Genomic DNA, 17749 nt, shown 5'->3' with positions numbered 1-17749 from the left:
AGGGTGAAGTTGAAAGAGACCTGTAAGTATTGGCTGATTCGATGTTCAACATTGCCAACTAAAACAGAGCAGCATTCAACAATCATAACAGAATTTCACACTGCAAAGTAAAAGGAGTAGAATTTAAGCCAATGCAAGCCATGATCAAATTGTGGTCAGGCCACCTTGATTGCTGTAACCAGCACTAGGTTTTGGAACCAGTGCAGAAAGAAGTATGAGGCTACTCCCTAGTGATGACAGTCTGAGTTATGAGGTAAAAGTGTTGCTTGCTGACTCATGTGCTTCATTGTATGTATGTTGGGCTGTTAAACTCAGAGTTTGCACTGTTTTTATGGGTTTTTCAAAGTACTCCCACCAATCTTCCTGGGGATAACTGAGAGAACCCCGATTCAAATGAAGTTGGTGGTGTTGAATTGAGGCCCCTTCATTGGTATGCCAATGGTGGACATCTGCATGCTCAGGGATGTCTCTTGTGTGTTTGTCGGCCCAAGATTGCTGTGAATTCCAGCTTGCATGGGGTGGAGTGGGTTTGGTGGGAGCTGGTGTCAGCTACTAAGTGATATCATCTTAACTCAGTGAAGTCCCAAGATAGGGTACAGCAGACTGTTTACCCTACAGAAGGATGTGTTCCATATTGGCATTCATGAACTCCATGGCCTTATGTCTTCTTTTCTCAGTGAGCTACTCCAGGGATAAAACCCTCCAAGTTCTCTGCACTCCTCCAGTTCTGGCCTCTTGTGCATTTTCCGATTTTCAACAAATTACCATTCGTGGATGTACCTACGACTGCCTATCCCCTAAGCTTTGTAACTCCCTCCCTAAGCCTCACTCTCTTCCTCTTTTTCCTCCTTTAAGATGCCCTTTAAAATCTACTTCTTAGACCAACATTTGGATAATCTGTCACAAGATCTTGCATTGTGGCTTGGTAGCAAATTTTGTTTGATCATGCTCCTGAGCAGAGCCTTGAAATTATTTACTGCATTTGAGGTGGTGCTATATAAATGCAATTACTTGTGGCTAACAGATGCCTCTATCCTGGGGAACCTAAATGAACATGTAAATGTCTTCATGTTATAGGTCGGGAAGTGGGAAAACCAAAGCTTGGCACTGAAATATCCTGTGTGGCCAAGATTCAATTCCTTTGCGGACAGTGAGGTAGATGACAGCCACTTAACTATCGTTACTTTGGAGGAAACTCCGTTTGTCATTGTGGAAGACGTGGACAAGTTGACTGGAACCTGTGCAAGAAGCAACGTGCCATGCAGGAAAAATATTAGAGCTCTGTGAGTACAGTTTGTGGTCGTTTTCATTTTTCCTGCTGACAATTTCATTTTTCCAAAGTGAGCACCAGTTGTTTATAGTGTGGTGTGCTTTTCAGAATCTTGTACACGCTGCATTTTAAGGAACAATTCCCCATATTCAAGAAATTGAAGTTAAGTCAAACGAAGGTCTCTGGGCATCAAATCAAAACACATTTCATCCTTTATGCTGCAAAGGTTCCAACCCCAAAACATTCATTATACATTTTCTCCACAGGAACTGCTGTGCCATTTCTCGAATTTTCTGTACTTGTTCCAGATTCTCAGCATTGCAGTTTATTGCTTTTTGTTTTAAATCTCTCTGTATCTGAAATGAAGGATTGTTCATTCAATGTTTCACTGTAGTCTGTCAGTTATATCATATTGCAGAGCATTTTACAGCCCATTTAGCCCAACAGGCCTTTGCACTGTTTATGTCCACACGAGTCTCCTTCCATCTTACTTTAGGGCGATAAGGTGACACAGTGATCAGCACTGCTGCCTCAGCGCCAGGGGCCCGGGTTTAATTCCGGGCTCGGGTGACTGTGTTTGCATTTTCTCCCCGTGTCTGCGTGGGTTTCCTCCAGGTGCCCCAGTTTCCTCCCACAATCCAAAGATGTGCAGCATAGGTGGATTAGCCATGCTAAATTCCCCCTTGGTTGCCAAAGGTTAGGAGGGGATATAGGGTGGGGGATTGGGCCTAAGTTGGGTGCTCTTTTGAAGGGCTGGCACAGACCCAATGGGCCGAATGGCTCCCTTCTGCACTGTAGTAAATTCTATGAAATCTAGTGGTTCTACTTCTTCTCATCCAATCAAGTAATGTAGTGTCTGTTCCTTTCTCTCCATACACCTATCTAGCTTCCCCTCAAATGCATCCATGCTGGTCACCTCAACCACGCTGGTAGCAAGCTCAACATTCCCACCAATCTCGTGTTCCACTGATGCCTATCCCTTGTCATGTGTACTTGCTATTCATTATACTGTGAGCTTGCCTATGCAAATCTATGTTTTCAGGGAAGAGAGTGTGATTATGTGAACATTGGGTGAAGACACGTTCATTCTCAATTGTGATACCTTCCCAGCTCGAATAGCTTACCAATGCTCGTCGATCAAGAATGGTGATTTGGAAGTACTGCTGAAGGGCTGCTGCCACTTGTGGAAATGCTTTTCTCGGTTGTTGTTGCTGTTGTTCTTTACAGCCAACAGAAGAAGAGGGGACAAAATTGGAAACAATTGTAACACCCTATCAAGCAAAACTTTGTAAATTTGAAAGTCAAATGCTTCCTGGCCACACAACCACGATGACTAGCTCCATGACTACCAGGTGCATTGGCAACCTTTGTTTTAATTATGGGGAAAATACTCATCAAAATAGAACGAAAGGAAACCAAGTGGTTAGAGGAATTTATGGAAATCACAGATATTAATAATTACAATCATGCCAGTGTCATAACCCCCACGAGGACCACGGGGAAACCATTGTCGATCTTCCCGTGGGACGTGTGGTGTACGAGTTTCCCAGGTATGGGATGGAGGACACCAGGCTGGAACTCGTTAAACTTACATAGAAAGCTGGCCCAGGTAGGGCCAGGAGTTGTTGGTTGTCCCATCAGGAACTGGATTGGGAGAGAGTTACTGCCGTGGGCAAAGTATTGTACACAGTTCAGTCAACCCTTGTTCCACTACCGCTTGCTTCCTCCGTTACTAAAGCCAGCTAGTTGTATTTGTACAGAACTTTAATTTAGGTAAGCTGTAAAGAAAAACAGGGGGACCAAGCCAAGGATTTATTAGGCAGGCTGATCAAAGGCTTGGTCAAGGTAGCTAGAATGTAAAGCAGGTTTTAAAGTAGAATGTGGGCCCGGGTGATTAAAGGCATAGTCTTAAACGATATGGGAAGAGGAGAAAGTTATATTGGAGTAGAAAGAATCAAGAGTTCAAATGGAGAATTACTCCTCTGGTGAAGCTTGAAGGGGGCAAGATCATAGAGATATTTAAATACAAGATTAAACATTTTAAATTTGATATGTTGGAAAAATAAAAGTCAGTGTAAAGCAGTGAGTACAGTGGTGATAGGTGAGCAGGACTAGTGGGTATAGGATTGGAGAGCAAAGTTTTGGACAAGGCAAAGATAGGGGATGGGAAACTAGCCAGAAGAGCATTGGAATAGTTGAGTCTAAGTTACGAAGACAGCGATAGGGTATAATTGACACCTGGGTTGAGTCTGGTCATCGATGGGCAGGAACAGGCATAGCTTGTCTTTGTAATGGTGCAGATATATATGGGGTGGAAAGTTCAACTTGGGTTGAATAGAACTTTGTGATTGCAAACAATCTGGTCCAGATTATGAAGGCTGCAGAGATTTTAAGATGCATGTACTCTGGTGAGACGTGTTTTCATTAGTGACCGAACTTTATTCACTTACTTGAAAGGTAAGAATCTTGGGCGTCATTTTCCAACCCCCCGCCGGGTCGGAGAATGGCTGTTGGCCGCCGTGAATCCCGCCCCCACCGACGTCTCCGGTACCGGAGATTGGGCGGGGGCGGGAATCGGGCCGCGCCGGTTGGCGGGACGCCCCGCTCAATTCTCCGGCCCAGATGGGCCGAAATCCCGCCCAGAAATTGCCTGTCCCGCCGGTGTAAATCAAAGCTGGTATTTACCGGCAGGACCAGGCGGCGTGGGCGGGCTCCGGGGTCCTGGGGGAGGGGAGCGGGCGATCTGACCCCGGGGGGTGCCCCCACGGTGGCCTGGCCCGCGATCGGGCCCCACCGATGCGCGGGCGGGCCTGTGCCGTGGGGGCACTCTTTCCCTTCCGCCTCCGCCACGGCCTCCACCATGGCGGAGGCGGAAGAGACTCTCCCCACTGCGCATGCGCGGGAAACTGTCGGCGGCCGCTGACGCTCCCGCGCATGCGCCGCATTTCCACGCCAGCTGGCGGGGCAACAAACGCCATTTCCGCCAGCTGGCGGGGCGGAAATCCCTCCGGCGTCGGCCTAGCCCCTCAATGTTGGGGCTCGGGCCCCAAAGATGCGGAGCATTTCGCACCTTTGGGCCGGCGCGATGCCCGTCTGATTGGCGCCGTTTTGGCACCAGTCGGCGGACATCGCGCCGTTGGGGGAGAATTTTGCCCCTTTTTTAAAAATAAATATTTTTATTCTCCTCCTTTTTCACATTTTCTCCCACATTTACATCCATCAACAATAAACAATAGTCAGCAAGATATGTCAATCCCCATAATAACAACGATCCCATCCGCCCAACAACCCCCAAACATCAGCCCGCATGTTACATAAACAAATGACAAAAAGGAATCAGGGATTACCCATAGTCACCCTTAATCTACACAGCCCCCCTCCCCCCCACCCCATTTAATGTTCGATGTTATCCAGTTCTTGAGCGTGCATAATAAATAGTGCCCATGACTTGCAGAACCCCTTCGAGCTTCCCCTCAGTTCGAACTTAACCTTCTCAAGGGTCAAGTATTCCAACAGGTCCCCCCGCCATGCCAGGGCACTGGGTGGAGAGGCTGCTCTCCATCCCAGCAGGATCCGCCTTCGGGCGATCAACGAGGCGAAGGCTATGATATCTGCCTCCGCTCCCGTTTCCAACCCTGGCTGGTCCGACACTCCGAATATGGCCTCCTGGGGACCCGGGTCCAGTTTCACAAGCACCACCTTGGAAATTACCCTAAACACCTCCTTCCAGTACTCCCCTAGCTTTGGACAGGACCAAAACATATGAACCTGATTCGTGCCCCCCCCCCCCCCCCAACGCTCACACACATCCTCTACTCCTTCAAAAAATCAGCTCATCCTCGCCCTTGTGAGGTGCGCTCTATATACCACCTTCAGCTGTATCAGCCCCAACCTCGCAAATGAGGTGGAGGCATTCACTCTCCGGAGCACCTCACACCAGACCCCCTCCTCTATAACCTCTCCCACCTCTTCCTCCCACTTTGCTTTGATCCCTTCCAGTGGTGCCTTATCTTCTTCCAGAATAGCTCTGTACACCGCTGACACTGCCCCCTTCTCCAGTCCCCTTGTTGTCAACACCTCCTCCAGCAATGTGGAGGCCGGTTCCTCTGGGAAGCTTTGTATCTCCTTCCTAGCAAAATCCCGAACCTGCATGTACCTAAACACTTCTCCCTCCTCTAGCCCATACTTCGCTTCCAGCTCCCTCAATCCTGCAAACCGACCCCGAAGAAACAAATCTTTTATCGTCTTAATCCCCTTCTCTTCCCATTTCCGAAAACTTCCATCCCACCTCCCTGGCCCAAATCTGTGGTTCCCCCGAATCGGCATTTCCCTTGACCCTAAACCCAACCCGAAGTGTTGGCGAAACTGCCTCCAGATTTTCAATGAAGCTATTATTACCGGACTCCCTGAATATTTCCCCGGAGCTATCGGGAGCGGCTCTGTTGCAAGTGCCTTCAGCCCCGACCCCCTGCACAAACTCTCCTCCATTCTGACCCACTGAGAATCAACGCCTCTGACCCAGCTCTGCACTTTCTCCACGTTTGCCGCCCAGTAGTAGTACAACAGGTTCGGGAGACCCAACCCCCCTGCCTGCCTTCCCCTCTGTAGCAGCACCTTTCTCACTCTGGCCACCTTCCCTCCCCATATGAATGAGGTAATCCTTCCCTCAATCTCCCTGAAAAATGACTTTGGCAGGAAAATCGGTAGGCATTGAAAAATAAACAGGAATCGCGGCAACACATTCATTTTAACCGCCTGTGCCCGACCCGCCAGTGACAGAGGAAGGCCGTCCCACCTTGCCAGATCGGCTTTCACTCTCCCCACCAAACTAATGATGTTGTACCTGGTGGGTCTCCTCACTGCAGGGGTCCCTGTGGGTGGTCCCCCTATTACATGGTCCTTGGGGGGGGGGGGGTCTTCTAATACAGGGGTCCCTGTAGCTGGCATGGGGCGGGTCTGGTTGAGGAGGCGTGGACAGGCAGTACATTATTGAGGGATGGCCCTCGGATGAGCTCAGTTGGTCGCTACCATCTTGGCCCTGGCATGGTGGAGCTCACAGAGGGCCAAGGGCATAACTCCTTAGGGGGGGTTACCCCCTTTGCCCACTGGCATGCAGCGTGGACTTCATTCACAATGCCAGTGAGGGGTCAGAGCATCGCGATCGGGTTGGCGTCCGGCGTAGAACTTGATTTTGCCCCGATGCCCGATTCTCCGGCCCATCAGGGAACGTGATCCAGGCGTTCCGGGATGGAGAATCCCACCCAATATATCCTGAATGTAATTCTATATAACACTGTGACCATTGACATGTTTGCTCAAGAGAGGAGGAATAAGAATCTTATAGTTTTATAAATAATATCAAATCTCCATGATATCGAATTCCCTAATCAGTTAAAACTTCTTAAAAATTGAAAGCCTAATTATAAACAGCCTATTCTGTAATTTGGATCGGTCTCTGTCTCCTGATTGCAACCTATTATAAGTACTGCTCCCAGAAGTGAAATGTAATCTATTTATGACACTGTGATTAATTTTGTGCATTTCAGAAATGCCCTGAGAGAAGATTTTGTCCCTGTATAGTAACAAGTGCCACAGAAACAAAACATTGATTGTAGCTGATCTGATGCAAGGCAGAATTTCTTGATAGATCTAGTCTGTTTGTTGTTAATAAGGTCATTCAGTGATGTAGCTTCCAAGTAAGCCTAGGTATTCCAGAATAAATGTCCAGGGAACTGAAAGATTCACAGAAATTCTGTAGAAACGGGGTGAAATGATTGCACTGACCGAGAAACTCGGCGAAGGAGTACATGTCTTTCAGGTGCTAAATGGTCTCTTAAGGCTCCAGATAGTGGGGAGGAGATTGGATGGTTATTTAAATATTTTAATGATTAACCTCATTTTCCAGTTTAACCTTGGCTAGCTGAATTTCCCAGGCCTTGGAAAACACAGCAGCTAAAAGGAGGTGAGGTAGCTTGAGGGAGAAGGTAGTGCCCTTTTACGACTAGTTGTGAGCCAGGAGGAGCAGGAGTACTTATTTCCATCTCACAAGCTCTCCATCAGAACAAGAAACACTCCTGCTGCTCCTGACCAACAAGCAGTTGATATAAAGGTACTTATGTTATAGATTTAGCTCTTCTTATCTCTTTTCACCTGCTAGGTTTCCTGAGGCCTGGGAAACCTGGATGCCTGTGGTTAAAAATAGAATCATTGTTGAAATAAAGGCAGGGGGGGGCATTAAAATATTTAAATAACCATCCATCTTCTGCAGGTGGTGTTCTCACCCACCCTTTCTCCCATCTCCATTAAAAGTAGAAGTCGCCAGGTTTGAGGGGGGTTAAGTTCTCTCATCAGATGTTTTGAACTTTAATCGCTGAACCAATCACAACACACCCACTTTTGAGAATTAAGATTCAGTCTGGCATTTCCAGAATATTTCAGTCGATTGGGAATTACAAACTAGTACTGTTGATATAATGATTTACCACTTGATGCTCGATCAATAACTCCAGAAGCGAGATTGGATGACAATTGAAGATTTTATTGGACTAGATGTTCCCCCCAGCAGCGCAGGTACAGAATGCGGCTGCTAGGGAGACACAGACTCTTATACTCCGCCTTACTGGGCGGAACCAGCAGGCAGGCTTCACCAATGATCTTCATGTCTCAGGTACCTCCCACACCAATGGTCTTACAGCCTCAACCTAGGTACCGTAATACCCCTAATACAGACTACCACATTCACCCCCTGTTAAAAAAAGAGTCCGTCAGGGGTGGTGGTCTCGCGTCATACAGTGGTGGAGGTTATGGTGATACCCGTCGGTGGTACAGTGTTTTGCCTTATTACATGTCACAACTATTTACAGTATTCATTTTACATGTACATATCAGAATGAAGCAATTAGTCGATCGGGGGCCCTGGTCGTCCTCTGTGATCATCGCAGTTTTGGCGGTGATGCAGGCACCGGCTCGGGCATCCGTGACTCTGGGAGCGTGACTTCGGCTTCTTCGGTAGCTTCATCACCCCTGAATGGGACCAGTGGAAGAACCGATCCACCTGGGAAGGGGGAAGCCGTGGGGTGCGCCGGTGGGAGGGAGGGTGGGGTTGGTGGCGGGGGTGTGGGTGGGGATCCAGCGGGCGGCAGGTCCCGCAGGGAGACTGTATCCTGCCGGCCGTCGGGGTACGCCACGTAGGCGTACTGAGGGTTAGCGTGCAGGAGATGGACCCTCTCTACCAATGGGTCCGACTTGTGTGCCGCACATGTTTGCGGAGCAGAATGGATCCAGGAGCTGCCAGCCATGTTGGGAGCGAGGTCCCGGAGGAAGACTTCCTAGAGAAGACAAGGAGACGTTCATGAGGTGTTTCGTTTGTCGTGGTACACAGCAGTGATCGGATGGAGTGGAGTGCATCGGGAAGGATATCCTGCCAGCGGGAGACTGGGAGCTTCCTGGACCGTAGGGCCAGTAGGATGGTCTTCCAGACTGTTCCGTTCTCCCTCTCTATCTGTCCGTTTCCCCAGGGGTTATAACTGGTTGTCCTGCTCGAAGCGATGGCCTTGCTGAGCAGGAATTGATGCAGTTCGTCGCTCATGAAGGAGGGCCCCCCTATCGCTGTGTAAGTAGGCGGGGAAACCGAACAGGGTAAAGATACTGTGGAGGGCTTTTATGACGGTGGCTGTGGTCATGTCGGGGCAGGGGATGGCGAATGGGAACCGGGAGTATTCGTCAGTCACATTCAGGAAGTACGTGTTGCGGTCGGTGGAGGGGAGGAGCCCTTTGACGTCCATACTGAGGCGTTCAAAGGCACGGGAAGCCTTTATCAGGTGCACTTTTTCTGGCCTGTAGAAGTGCGGCTTGCACTCCGCGCGGATTTGGCAGTTCCTGGTGGCGGTCCTGACCGCCTCGAGGGAGTACGGCAGGTTGCGGGTCTTGATAAAATGGAAGAATCGAGTGACCCCCGGGTGGCAGAGGTCCTCATGGAGGGCCCGGAGTCCGTCCACTTGTGCGTTGGCACATGTGCCGCGGGATCAGGCATCAGGAGGCTCGTTTAGCTTCCCGGGACGATACAAGATCTCATAGTTGTAGGTGGAGAGCTCGATCCTCCACCGAAAGATCTTATCGTTCTTTATCTTGCCCCGCTGTACATTATCGAACATGAAAGCTACATGATCAGTGAGGAGCGTGAATCTCCTGCAGGCCAGGTAATGCCTCCAGTGCCACACAGCTTCTACTATCATAGATTATCATAGAATTTACAGTGCAGAAGGAGGCCATTCGGCCCATCGAGTCTGCACCGGCTCTTGGAAAGAGCACCCCACCCAAGGTCAACATCTCCACCCTATCCCCATAACCCAGTAACCCCACCCAACACTAAGGGCAATTTATCATGGCCAATCCACCTAACCTGCACATCTTTGGACTGTGGAGGAAACCGGAGCACCCGGAGGAAACCCACGCACACACAGGGAGGATGTGAAGACTCCGTACAGACAGTGACCCAAGCCGGAATTGAATCTGGGACCCTGGAGCTGTGAAGCAATTGTGCTATCCACAATGCCATCATGCTGCCCAAATGGCCTGGGCTTCCTTTTCAACGGAGGAATGACGGATTTCTGAAGCATGGAGGGTGCGTGAGAAGAAGGCCACGGGCCTACCCGCTTGGTTGAGGGTGGCCACCAGAGCTACATCGGACGCATTGCTCTCGACTTGGAAGGGAAGGGATTCCTCGATTGCATGCATTGTGGCCTATGCGATGTCCGCCTTTATGCAGCTGAAGGCTTGGCGGGCCTCTGCCGACAGGGGGAAAACTGCGGATTGGATTAGTGAGCGGGCCTTGTAAGCATAATTGGGGACCCACTGGGCGTAATATGAAAAAAATCCCAGGCAGCGTTTTAGAGCCTTGGAGCAGTGGGGGAGGGAAAACTCCATGAGGGGGCGCATGCGTTCGGGATCTCGGCCTATGTCTCCATCATGCACTACGTAGCCGAGGATGGCTAGATGGTCGGTGCTGAACACGCATTTGTCCTTGTTGTCGATCAAGTGAAGGGTTTTTGCGGTATGGAGGAATTTGCGGAGGTTGGTGTTGTGGTCCTGCTGGTCGTGGCCGCAGATGGTGACATTGTCGAGGTACGGAAATGTGACCCGCAAACCGTACCGGTCAACCGTTCGGTCCATCTCCCATTGGAAGACCGAAACTCCATTTGTGACACCGAAGGGAACCCTTAGGAAATGGTAGAGCCGCCCATCTGCTTCGAATGCAGTGTATTTGCGGTCGTCCGGGCAGATGGGGAGCTGGTGGTAGGCGGATTTGAGGTCCAACGTGGAAAAGACCTTGTATGGTGCAATCTGATTGACCAAATCAGATATGCGGGGGAGAGGGTACGCGTCGAGCTGCGTATACCTGTTGATGGTCTGACTATAATCGATGACCACCCTGTGCTTCTCCCCGGTCTTTACAACCACTACTTGAGCTCTCCAGGGGCTGTTGCTTGCCTCTATAACACCTTCCTTCAGTAGCCGCTGGACCTCCGACCTAATGAAGGTCCGGTCCTGGGCACTGTACTGTCTGCTCCTGGGGGCGACGGGTTTGCAATCCGGGGTGAGGTTCGCAAAAAGGGAAGGCGGATCAACCTTGAGGGTCGCGAGGCTGCAGACAGTGAGGGGAGGTATAGGGCCGCCGAATTCAAAAGTTAAGCTCTGGAGGTTGCATTGGAAGCGCAGAGGTGAGGGAGGACGTAAAGTTGGAAATCTTTTAATTCTCTTCCCTGGACCGTGAGGTTCGCTACGCAGAACCCCTTGATCTCTACAGAGTGAGACCCGGAGACCAGGGGGATGTTTTTGGTTAACTAGGTGTATGGGAAGAGAACAGTGCCTTACCGTGTTGGGGTGTATGAAGCTCTCTGTGCTCCCGGAGTCGATCAGGCAGGATGTTTTGCGCCCGTTGATTAGTACGGTCGTCGTCGCGGTCAAGAGTGTTCGGGGCCGAGACTGGTCCAGGGTCACCGAGGCGAGTCGTGGTAAAAGCTGGAGATTTTCCTCAGGCGTGTGTGGTCATCCAAATTGGGGTCCTGAGACTCCAGCCAAGATGGCGTCCACGGGTCTCACATGGCTGGGGGTGGGCAAGGTGGCGGTGCCCACACATCGCACGTGGTCCCTGGGGAACAAGATGGCAGCACCCGGGGCCCACACATGGCTGGGGAAAAAGAAGATGGCGGCGCCCGCGGCCCACACATGACCCGTGGAGAGAGATGTGGGGGCGGCCCCGGTTCGCCCCCAGAGACAGCGGCGACCGCCCGGGCCTGGCATACTGCCACGAAATGGCCCTTTTTGCCACAACCTTTGCAGGTGGAGGAGGGGGCCGGGCAGCTTGGCTTGCCCGCAAAAATAACAGCGGGGCCCCCCAGGGTTGCCTGGTAGCCGCGCGGCACAAGCTTGTGGGGGGTTGGGGGATGCATCGAGGTCGGCCGTGGGTGGGTTCAAGGGGCTGCCGCGCGTTTCGGGGACGTATGCACGGGCGTTTTGGGAGGCCACATCCAGGGAGCTGGCAAGGGCCCGTGCCTCCTTGAGGCCTAGTGTCTCTTTCTCCAGCAGCCGCTGACGGATTTGGGAGGACAGCATACCTGCAAAGAATGCGTCCCGGATTAAATGTTCTGTGTGGTCGCTGGCTGAAACTTGCGGGCAGTCACAGTTCCTACCTAGTACCAGGAGCGCGCGGTAGAATTCATCCAGCGAGTCCCCTGGGATTTGTCGCCATGTCGCTAGCAGATGTCGGGCGTAAACCTGGTTTACTGGGCGAATGTAGTGTCCTTTCAACAGGGCCATCGTGGCCTCGAAACGTCCCCATCCTCGATGAGGGTGTAGATCTCTGGGCTCACCCTCGAGTGGAGAACTTGCAGTTTCTGGTCCTCCGTGGGTGCAGTGGTGGCCGTCCTGAGATACCCTTTGAAGCTCGCCAGCCAGTGTTTGAAGGTTGCCGCTGAGTTTGCCGCGTGGGGGCTGAGTTGCAGATACTCTGGCTTGATTCGGAGCTCCATTCTTTAAAATCTAGTCCAATAAATTGATGCTCGATCAATAACTCCAGAAGCGAGATTGGATGACAATTGAAGGCTTTATTGGACTAGATGTTTCCCCCAGCAGAGCAGGTACAGAATGCAGCTGCTGGGGAGACACAGGCTCTTATACTCCGCCTTACTGGGCGGAACCAGCAGGCAGGCTTCACCAATGATCTTCATATCTAAGGTACCTCCCACATCAATGGTCTTACAGCCTCAACCTAGGTACCGTAATATCCCTAATACCGACTACCGCACCACTAACTCGAGCAACGACAAGTCAGACTACAGGAGGGAGCTAGAGAACCTAATGGAATGGTGCAACAACAACAATCTCTCCCTCATACCAGCAAAACTAAGGAAATTGGGCATGTCCACAATGACTCTTACCAACTTTTACATAGAAAGCATCCTATCAGGCAGCATCACAGCCTGGTATGGCAACTGCTCGACCCAAGGCCACAAGAAACTTCAGAGAGTCATGAACACCGCCCAGTCCATCACACAAACCTGCCTCCCATCCATTGACTCCATCTACACCTCCCACTGCCTTGGGAAAGCAGGCAGCATAATCAAGACCCCTCCCACCCTGCTAACTCACTCTTCCAACGTCTTCCATCGGGCAGGAGATACAAAAGTCTGAGAACACGCATGAACAGACTCAAAAACAGCTTCTTCCGCACTGTCACCAGACTCCTAAATGACCCTCTTATGGACTGACCTCATTAACACTACACCCTGTATGCTTCACCCGATGCCTGTGTCTATGTATTTACATTGTGTACCTTGTGTTGCCCTATTATGTATTTTCTTTTCATGTACTAAATGATCTGTTTGAGCTGCTCGCAGAAAAATACTTTTCATTTACCTCGGTACAAGTGACAACAAACAAATCCAATCCAACTATTAAAAAAATTGCTTATAAGTCAAGATTGAATCATGGCGGAGGCGGCCTGCAAGTGGGATTTTCTGGTGACTGCACCCTTCATCACTGGGAAACCCGTGTGCCGTTGGTGGGACCGGAATATCCCACCGGCATGAACAGCCAGGAAATTCCACCCGTAATGTTTGACCAGTCACAATAGTTAATTGCATGGATGTTTAATTTACAAAATGCGGAAAGGTTTAGTTAAGATTATAAATCACATATAATTTTGAATTTACTGTGACCAGTCAGGGGATTTTCCACCCTTATTTTTGGTGAGTGGAATGGCAGCAGTGGCGGAGAATCGAGGGTGAATGCCAAAACAATTTCCCCACTCGACTGTCCCTACCCCCCAGCTAGTGATATAACGGGGCTCCCCTCATGAAATGCCGGGAATCCCATTATAATAGATTATAATATACTTAGCAGGCTTCCTCGCTGTATTATCTCCCATACAAGAATTTCCACCCTCGCCAGTGTGAGGCCCTGTCAGCAGAGTTTACAATGGGTCTGGACCACTGGGAACCTGGCGAATGGTCTCTGCTGGGGGTGCGCAGGTAAAGACATCCCCAGATGGGAGAAGGTCATTTCCCAGCAGTACTCTGGCAGGGCACTGCCCCTAGCACTTCCCCCAGCACTGGCCCCTGGCACTGCCCGGCAATGTCCCAGGGGAAGTGCCAGGGGGCCAGGGGGACACTTCCCCTGGGGAGGTCCATAGGGAGGGGGTTCCCGTGTCTGTTCTTTTGTTGTTGTTTTCAATCATGCTAAAAGGGTGTCCCGATCTCTCAGGAGCCGAGTTTGCTGTCTGGTTGAATGAGACCCCCAACCAGTATGAAATCATTGGACCAGCCCCTTAACCTTTTTCCCAAGTGTTTGAAATACGGCGGGGAAAGCCATCAGGGTAGTTGGTAGTTGCTTTTCCCATCGGAGGCAACAATGAAATGAAAATGAATGAAAAATAAATGAAACTCGCTTATTGTCACGAGTAGTCTTCAATGAAGTTACTGTGAAAAGCCCCTAGTCGCCACATTCCGGCACCTGGTCGGGGAGGCTGGTACAGGAATTGAACCGTGCTGCTGGCCTGCCTTGGTCTGCTTTAAAAGCCAGCGATTTAGCCCAGTGAGCTAAATCAGCCCCAATTAGGAAACAATTGAAAAATCCACCCATTATTTGGACTCTCAACACAATTGTCTCAAGTTCCTTTCACCACCAGCTTAGCAGTGGTTTATTTTAATTCACTGATGCCTTCACTAAAATAACAGATAGAAAACATGATGGTGTTTTATGCATCTGTGGTGAATGTATCACGGCAACCATTCACCACTGTATTGCATTGTACTATGTTGTTGCCCATGTGGGCTCCACCTATGGACCATTGTATCATATTACATTGCACTGTATCATGTTGGTGCCCTTCTGGGCTCCGCCCATGGCTCCGCCCCCCTTGGGGGAGGTATATAGATCTGCTGTCCTGAGGGCGGCTCTCAGTGCAGAGCAGTCGCAGACAGGCACAGTTCTAGCTGATTAAAACCACTGTTCACTTCAACTCTCCGTCGCGTGTGAATTGATGATCGCATCAGCATCCAGATTATGAATTTAGTAACTGTGATTTCCTGCTCAGTGTAATTAGCCCGAAATCTAACTGTTTAGCTATGTATGTTTTGACAGTGGCATCAAATGGAGTCCATGTCCTGGTAGTAGATTTATTTGTTATTACTGTCTCATTACTTACAAATGCTTATTTTCTTCTATTGTCAGCAATTCTACTGGCAAGGGGATATATGTGAAGAAATGCTGCAAAGGGTTTTGCATCGACATTTTGAAGAAACTTGCAAATACCGTGAAATTCACGTATGATCTGTACCTGGTATCAAATGGGAAGCACGGCAAAAAAATCAACGGTGTATGGAATGGAATGGTTGGTGATGTAAGTCGCTTTAGGTAATAAACAGTCGCAAGAAGCTTTGCAACTTTAGGGTTAGAATACATTAGCAAACAAATAAAAAACTCCAAAAAGAACCGCTAGATACAAACAAAGTAAAACTCTCTCGGAGCCTGTGTGTTTTAACCTAATTCCATTCCGTGTTTTTGTTGTTGCCTGCACTACCCCTAGGTGATGTATCAACGAGCGGCTATGGCAGTTGGTTCACTGACCATTAATGAGGAGAGATCTGAAGTTGTTGACTTCTCGGTACCATTTGTGGAAACGGGAATCAGCGTTATGGTATCTCGCAGCAATGGCACAGTTTCCCCTTCTGCATTTTTAGGTAAATGATATAAAAGATGTCTTACTGTGACTGTTCATTCCTTTGTCTGTAGTCTATGACCCAGTAATAGTAGGGGTCTTATCCCAACAATACGTTGGGGCAATCTACCTTAATTAACACTGAAGCATAACACTCGTCTATAGCAGAAAAACTAGCATAGACCTGTTTTGCCAAATAACCTATTTCTATGTTCCAGATCCAATTCCATCACCATCACCATGGCCAAACAGGGGCACCCCCAGCATTTGAAAGGCATTGGCGGGCTTTTCAACATCTGCTTAAGATTTAAATAATAGTTTAATTTAACTTGCACAATGATAATGAAGTTCTGCTTGTCGTGTTGGGTGCTCTGCTACATAGACGAACCAACACGGTTGCGGATGGTACAACTCAGTTTTATCACTAACAATAACAACATCTGTAAACTGGTTACTGTGGTTCATTCATTACCCTCTAACCTGTGGACCTAGCCCTAACACTATCTTGGAGAAGCACTCAGCACATGGTGAATGTCTGAGTGGCTTGCTGTGAGTTCTGTGCCCTGAGCTGTCTCCTGCTGGAATGAGCGGGAAGTGTCGTGTTCCCCGTTTTATAGTGTGTATGCTCTTCCCTGTGATTGGCTGTGGTGTTGTGTGTGTATTGATTGGTCCGTTGATCTATCCATCAGTGTGTATGTATGTTTGCACCATGATGTTTATCTGAATATCATGACACTGCTGGCAAGGGGATATATGACAGTGAATTAAGCAACTTTTCTGAACTATTTTCTCCTTGAAGCAGTTACCATTTACTTTGAATTGGATTTTATGCTTACCCTGCCAGTGGACTTGCAGGCACGGGGTGTGTAAAATTCAATGTGTGGCCTTCCACTGCCTACCTGCCCACTTCTGACCTATCTGAAACTTTATGGTGGTTGGGGAGGTGTCAGATAACCGGCCCTTGGGCCTATTAAACCCTTAAGTGGCCAGTTATTGGTCAACTCGCCTCCACTGGTATTTTACCCAGGCGATGCGGGAAACCCAGCAGCTTTAGCTGTGTGGGGTGGTGTAGTGCAAGAGGAGAGTCTCTGTTGCAAGCGCCTTGGGCCTATTGGAGGTACCCCTCCTTCGAGATCATCCCCTTCTTTAACCAGCCCCCCACCATTGTGAGTCTTTGGAATTCTTTAACCCAGAGGGCTGTGAAAGCTCAGTCATTGTGTATGTTTAAAGCAACGATTGATAGATTTCTGATTAACCGAATAGCAGCTCGCCGTGGCGCAAGGTGGCAATAGAAGCCAGGAGACCCTGCTCCCGCTATCTACCTGCCTCGCAACGCCTCATGAGATCTAACACGATCTCGCGAGACGTTGTGACGTAAATCCTGCCCATTGTGGGCGGGATCACTTTTTAGCAAATCTGCATATTAAAGCGAGACAGCTAATCATACTTTAATGTGCAGAATCCCGAGTTACCCGAGGCATGGGATCTATCTCCTTTGCCTCGGAGACCTTGGGAGGCGCCATTTGATACTGGTCTTCTGAAACGGGGACCAGATGGAACGGCACTCATGGGGTTCTCCCAGGGGATTTGAGGCCCCCAGGTGTTTAACCTTTGGGCAGGGTGCCACCCTATTACTGCTGGTGCCACCTGGCACCCGGTCAGTGCCAGTTTGGCACTGCCAAGGTGCCCAGGTGGCACTGCCAGCTGGAAGGGGCACTGCTAGGGTGCCAGGTTGGCACTGCCAAGGTGCCAACCTGGCATTTTTTACATGCTGGTGATTGAGCCGGGGCTGCCCTGCACAGGTGTGTGTGTGGGGGCGGCTTAGGGGGATGTTTGGGGTTGCTTTGGGGGCCTCGGAGATGGGGACCCCATTTAAAAATGGCATCCCAATTTCTCACCATACTGAGGAGTTCCGCCGAAGCACACTGAGATTAGTCACTTTCCTCCATAAATACCTGTACAGTGTTTCGGAAAGTTGTCTGTGTGCAGTGTAGTAGAATGGCAGGATGCAAGCTCCATTCTCCACTCCACTAACTTCTGATTTTCATTATGACATGTGAGAAAGTATCTAACAAACAGAAAGTTCTTTTCAACAAAGCAGAAAGGAAAAGTTACTTGGAGAGTCATCTACAGATAGCTTTGGTCATATTCTATCGGTGGGTTGTCTCTCAGGATCAGTGGCAAAAGCAGAGATCATTCACTCCAAGGAGACAAGTGAAAAAGCTGACTAAAATGAAATGAAAATGAAAATCGCTTATTGT

At 49.5% G+C, this 17749-nt stretch overlaps 1 protein-coding gene across 2 annotated transcripts in view; it reads left to right on the top strand.

Annotated features, from left to right (window-relative positions):
• The window catches only part of grin2aa (glutamate receptor, ionotropic, N-methyl D-aspartate 2A, a), a 475972-nt gene that overhangs the window by 338257 nt on the left and 119966 nt on the right, over positions 1 to 17749 (top strand). For both annotated transcript variants that reach the window (XM_072481712.1, XM_072481711.1), the window contains exons 6-8: positions 1078 to 1283; positions 15002 to 15170; positions 15357 to 15510. In XM_072481712.1, coding sequence (XP_072337813.1) covers positions 1078 to 1283; positions 15002 to 15170; positions 15357 to 15510 — 529 coding nt within the window. The remainder of the gene's footprint in view (positions 1 to 1077; positions 1284 to 15001; positions 15171 to 15356; positions 15511 to 17749) is intronic.

The sequence above is a fragment of the Scyliorhinus torazame genome, chromosome 17 (assembly GCF_047496885.1).
Source record: "Scyliorhinus torazame isolate Kashiwa2021f chromosome 17, sScyTor2.1, whole genome shotgun sequence".
Lineage (NCBI taxonomy): Eukaryota > Metazoa > Chordata > Chondrichthyes > Carcharhiniformes > Scyliorhinidae > Scyliorhinus > Scyliorhinus torazame.
The sequence above is the reverse complement of the archived record's forward strand: the minus strand, read 5'-3'. Positions and strand labels throughout refer to the sequence as shown.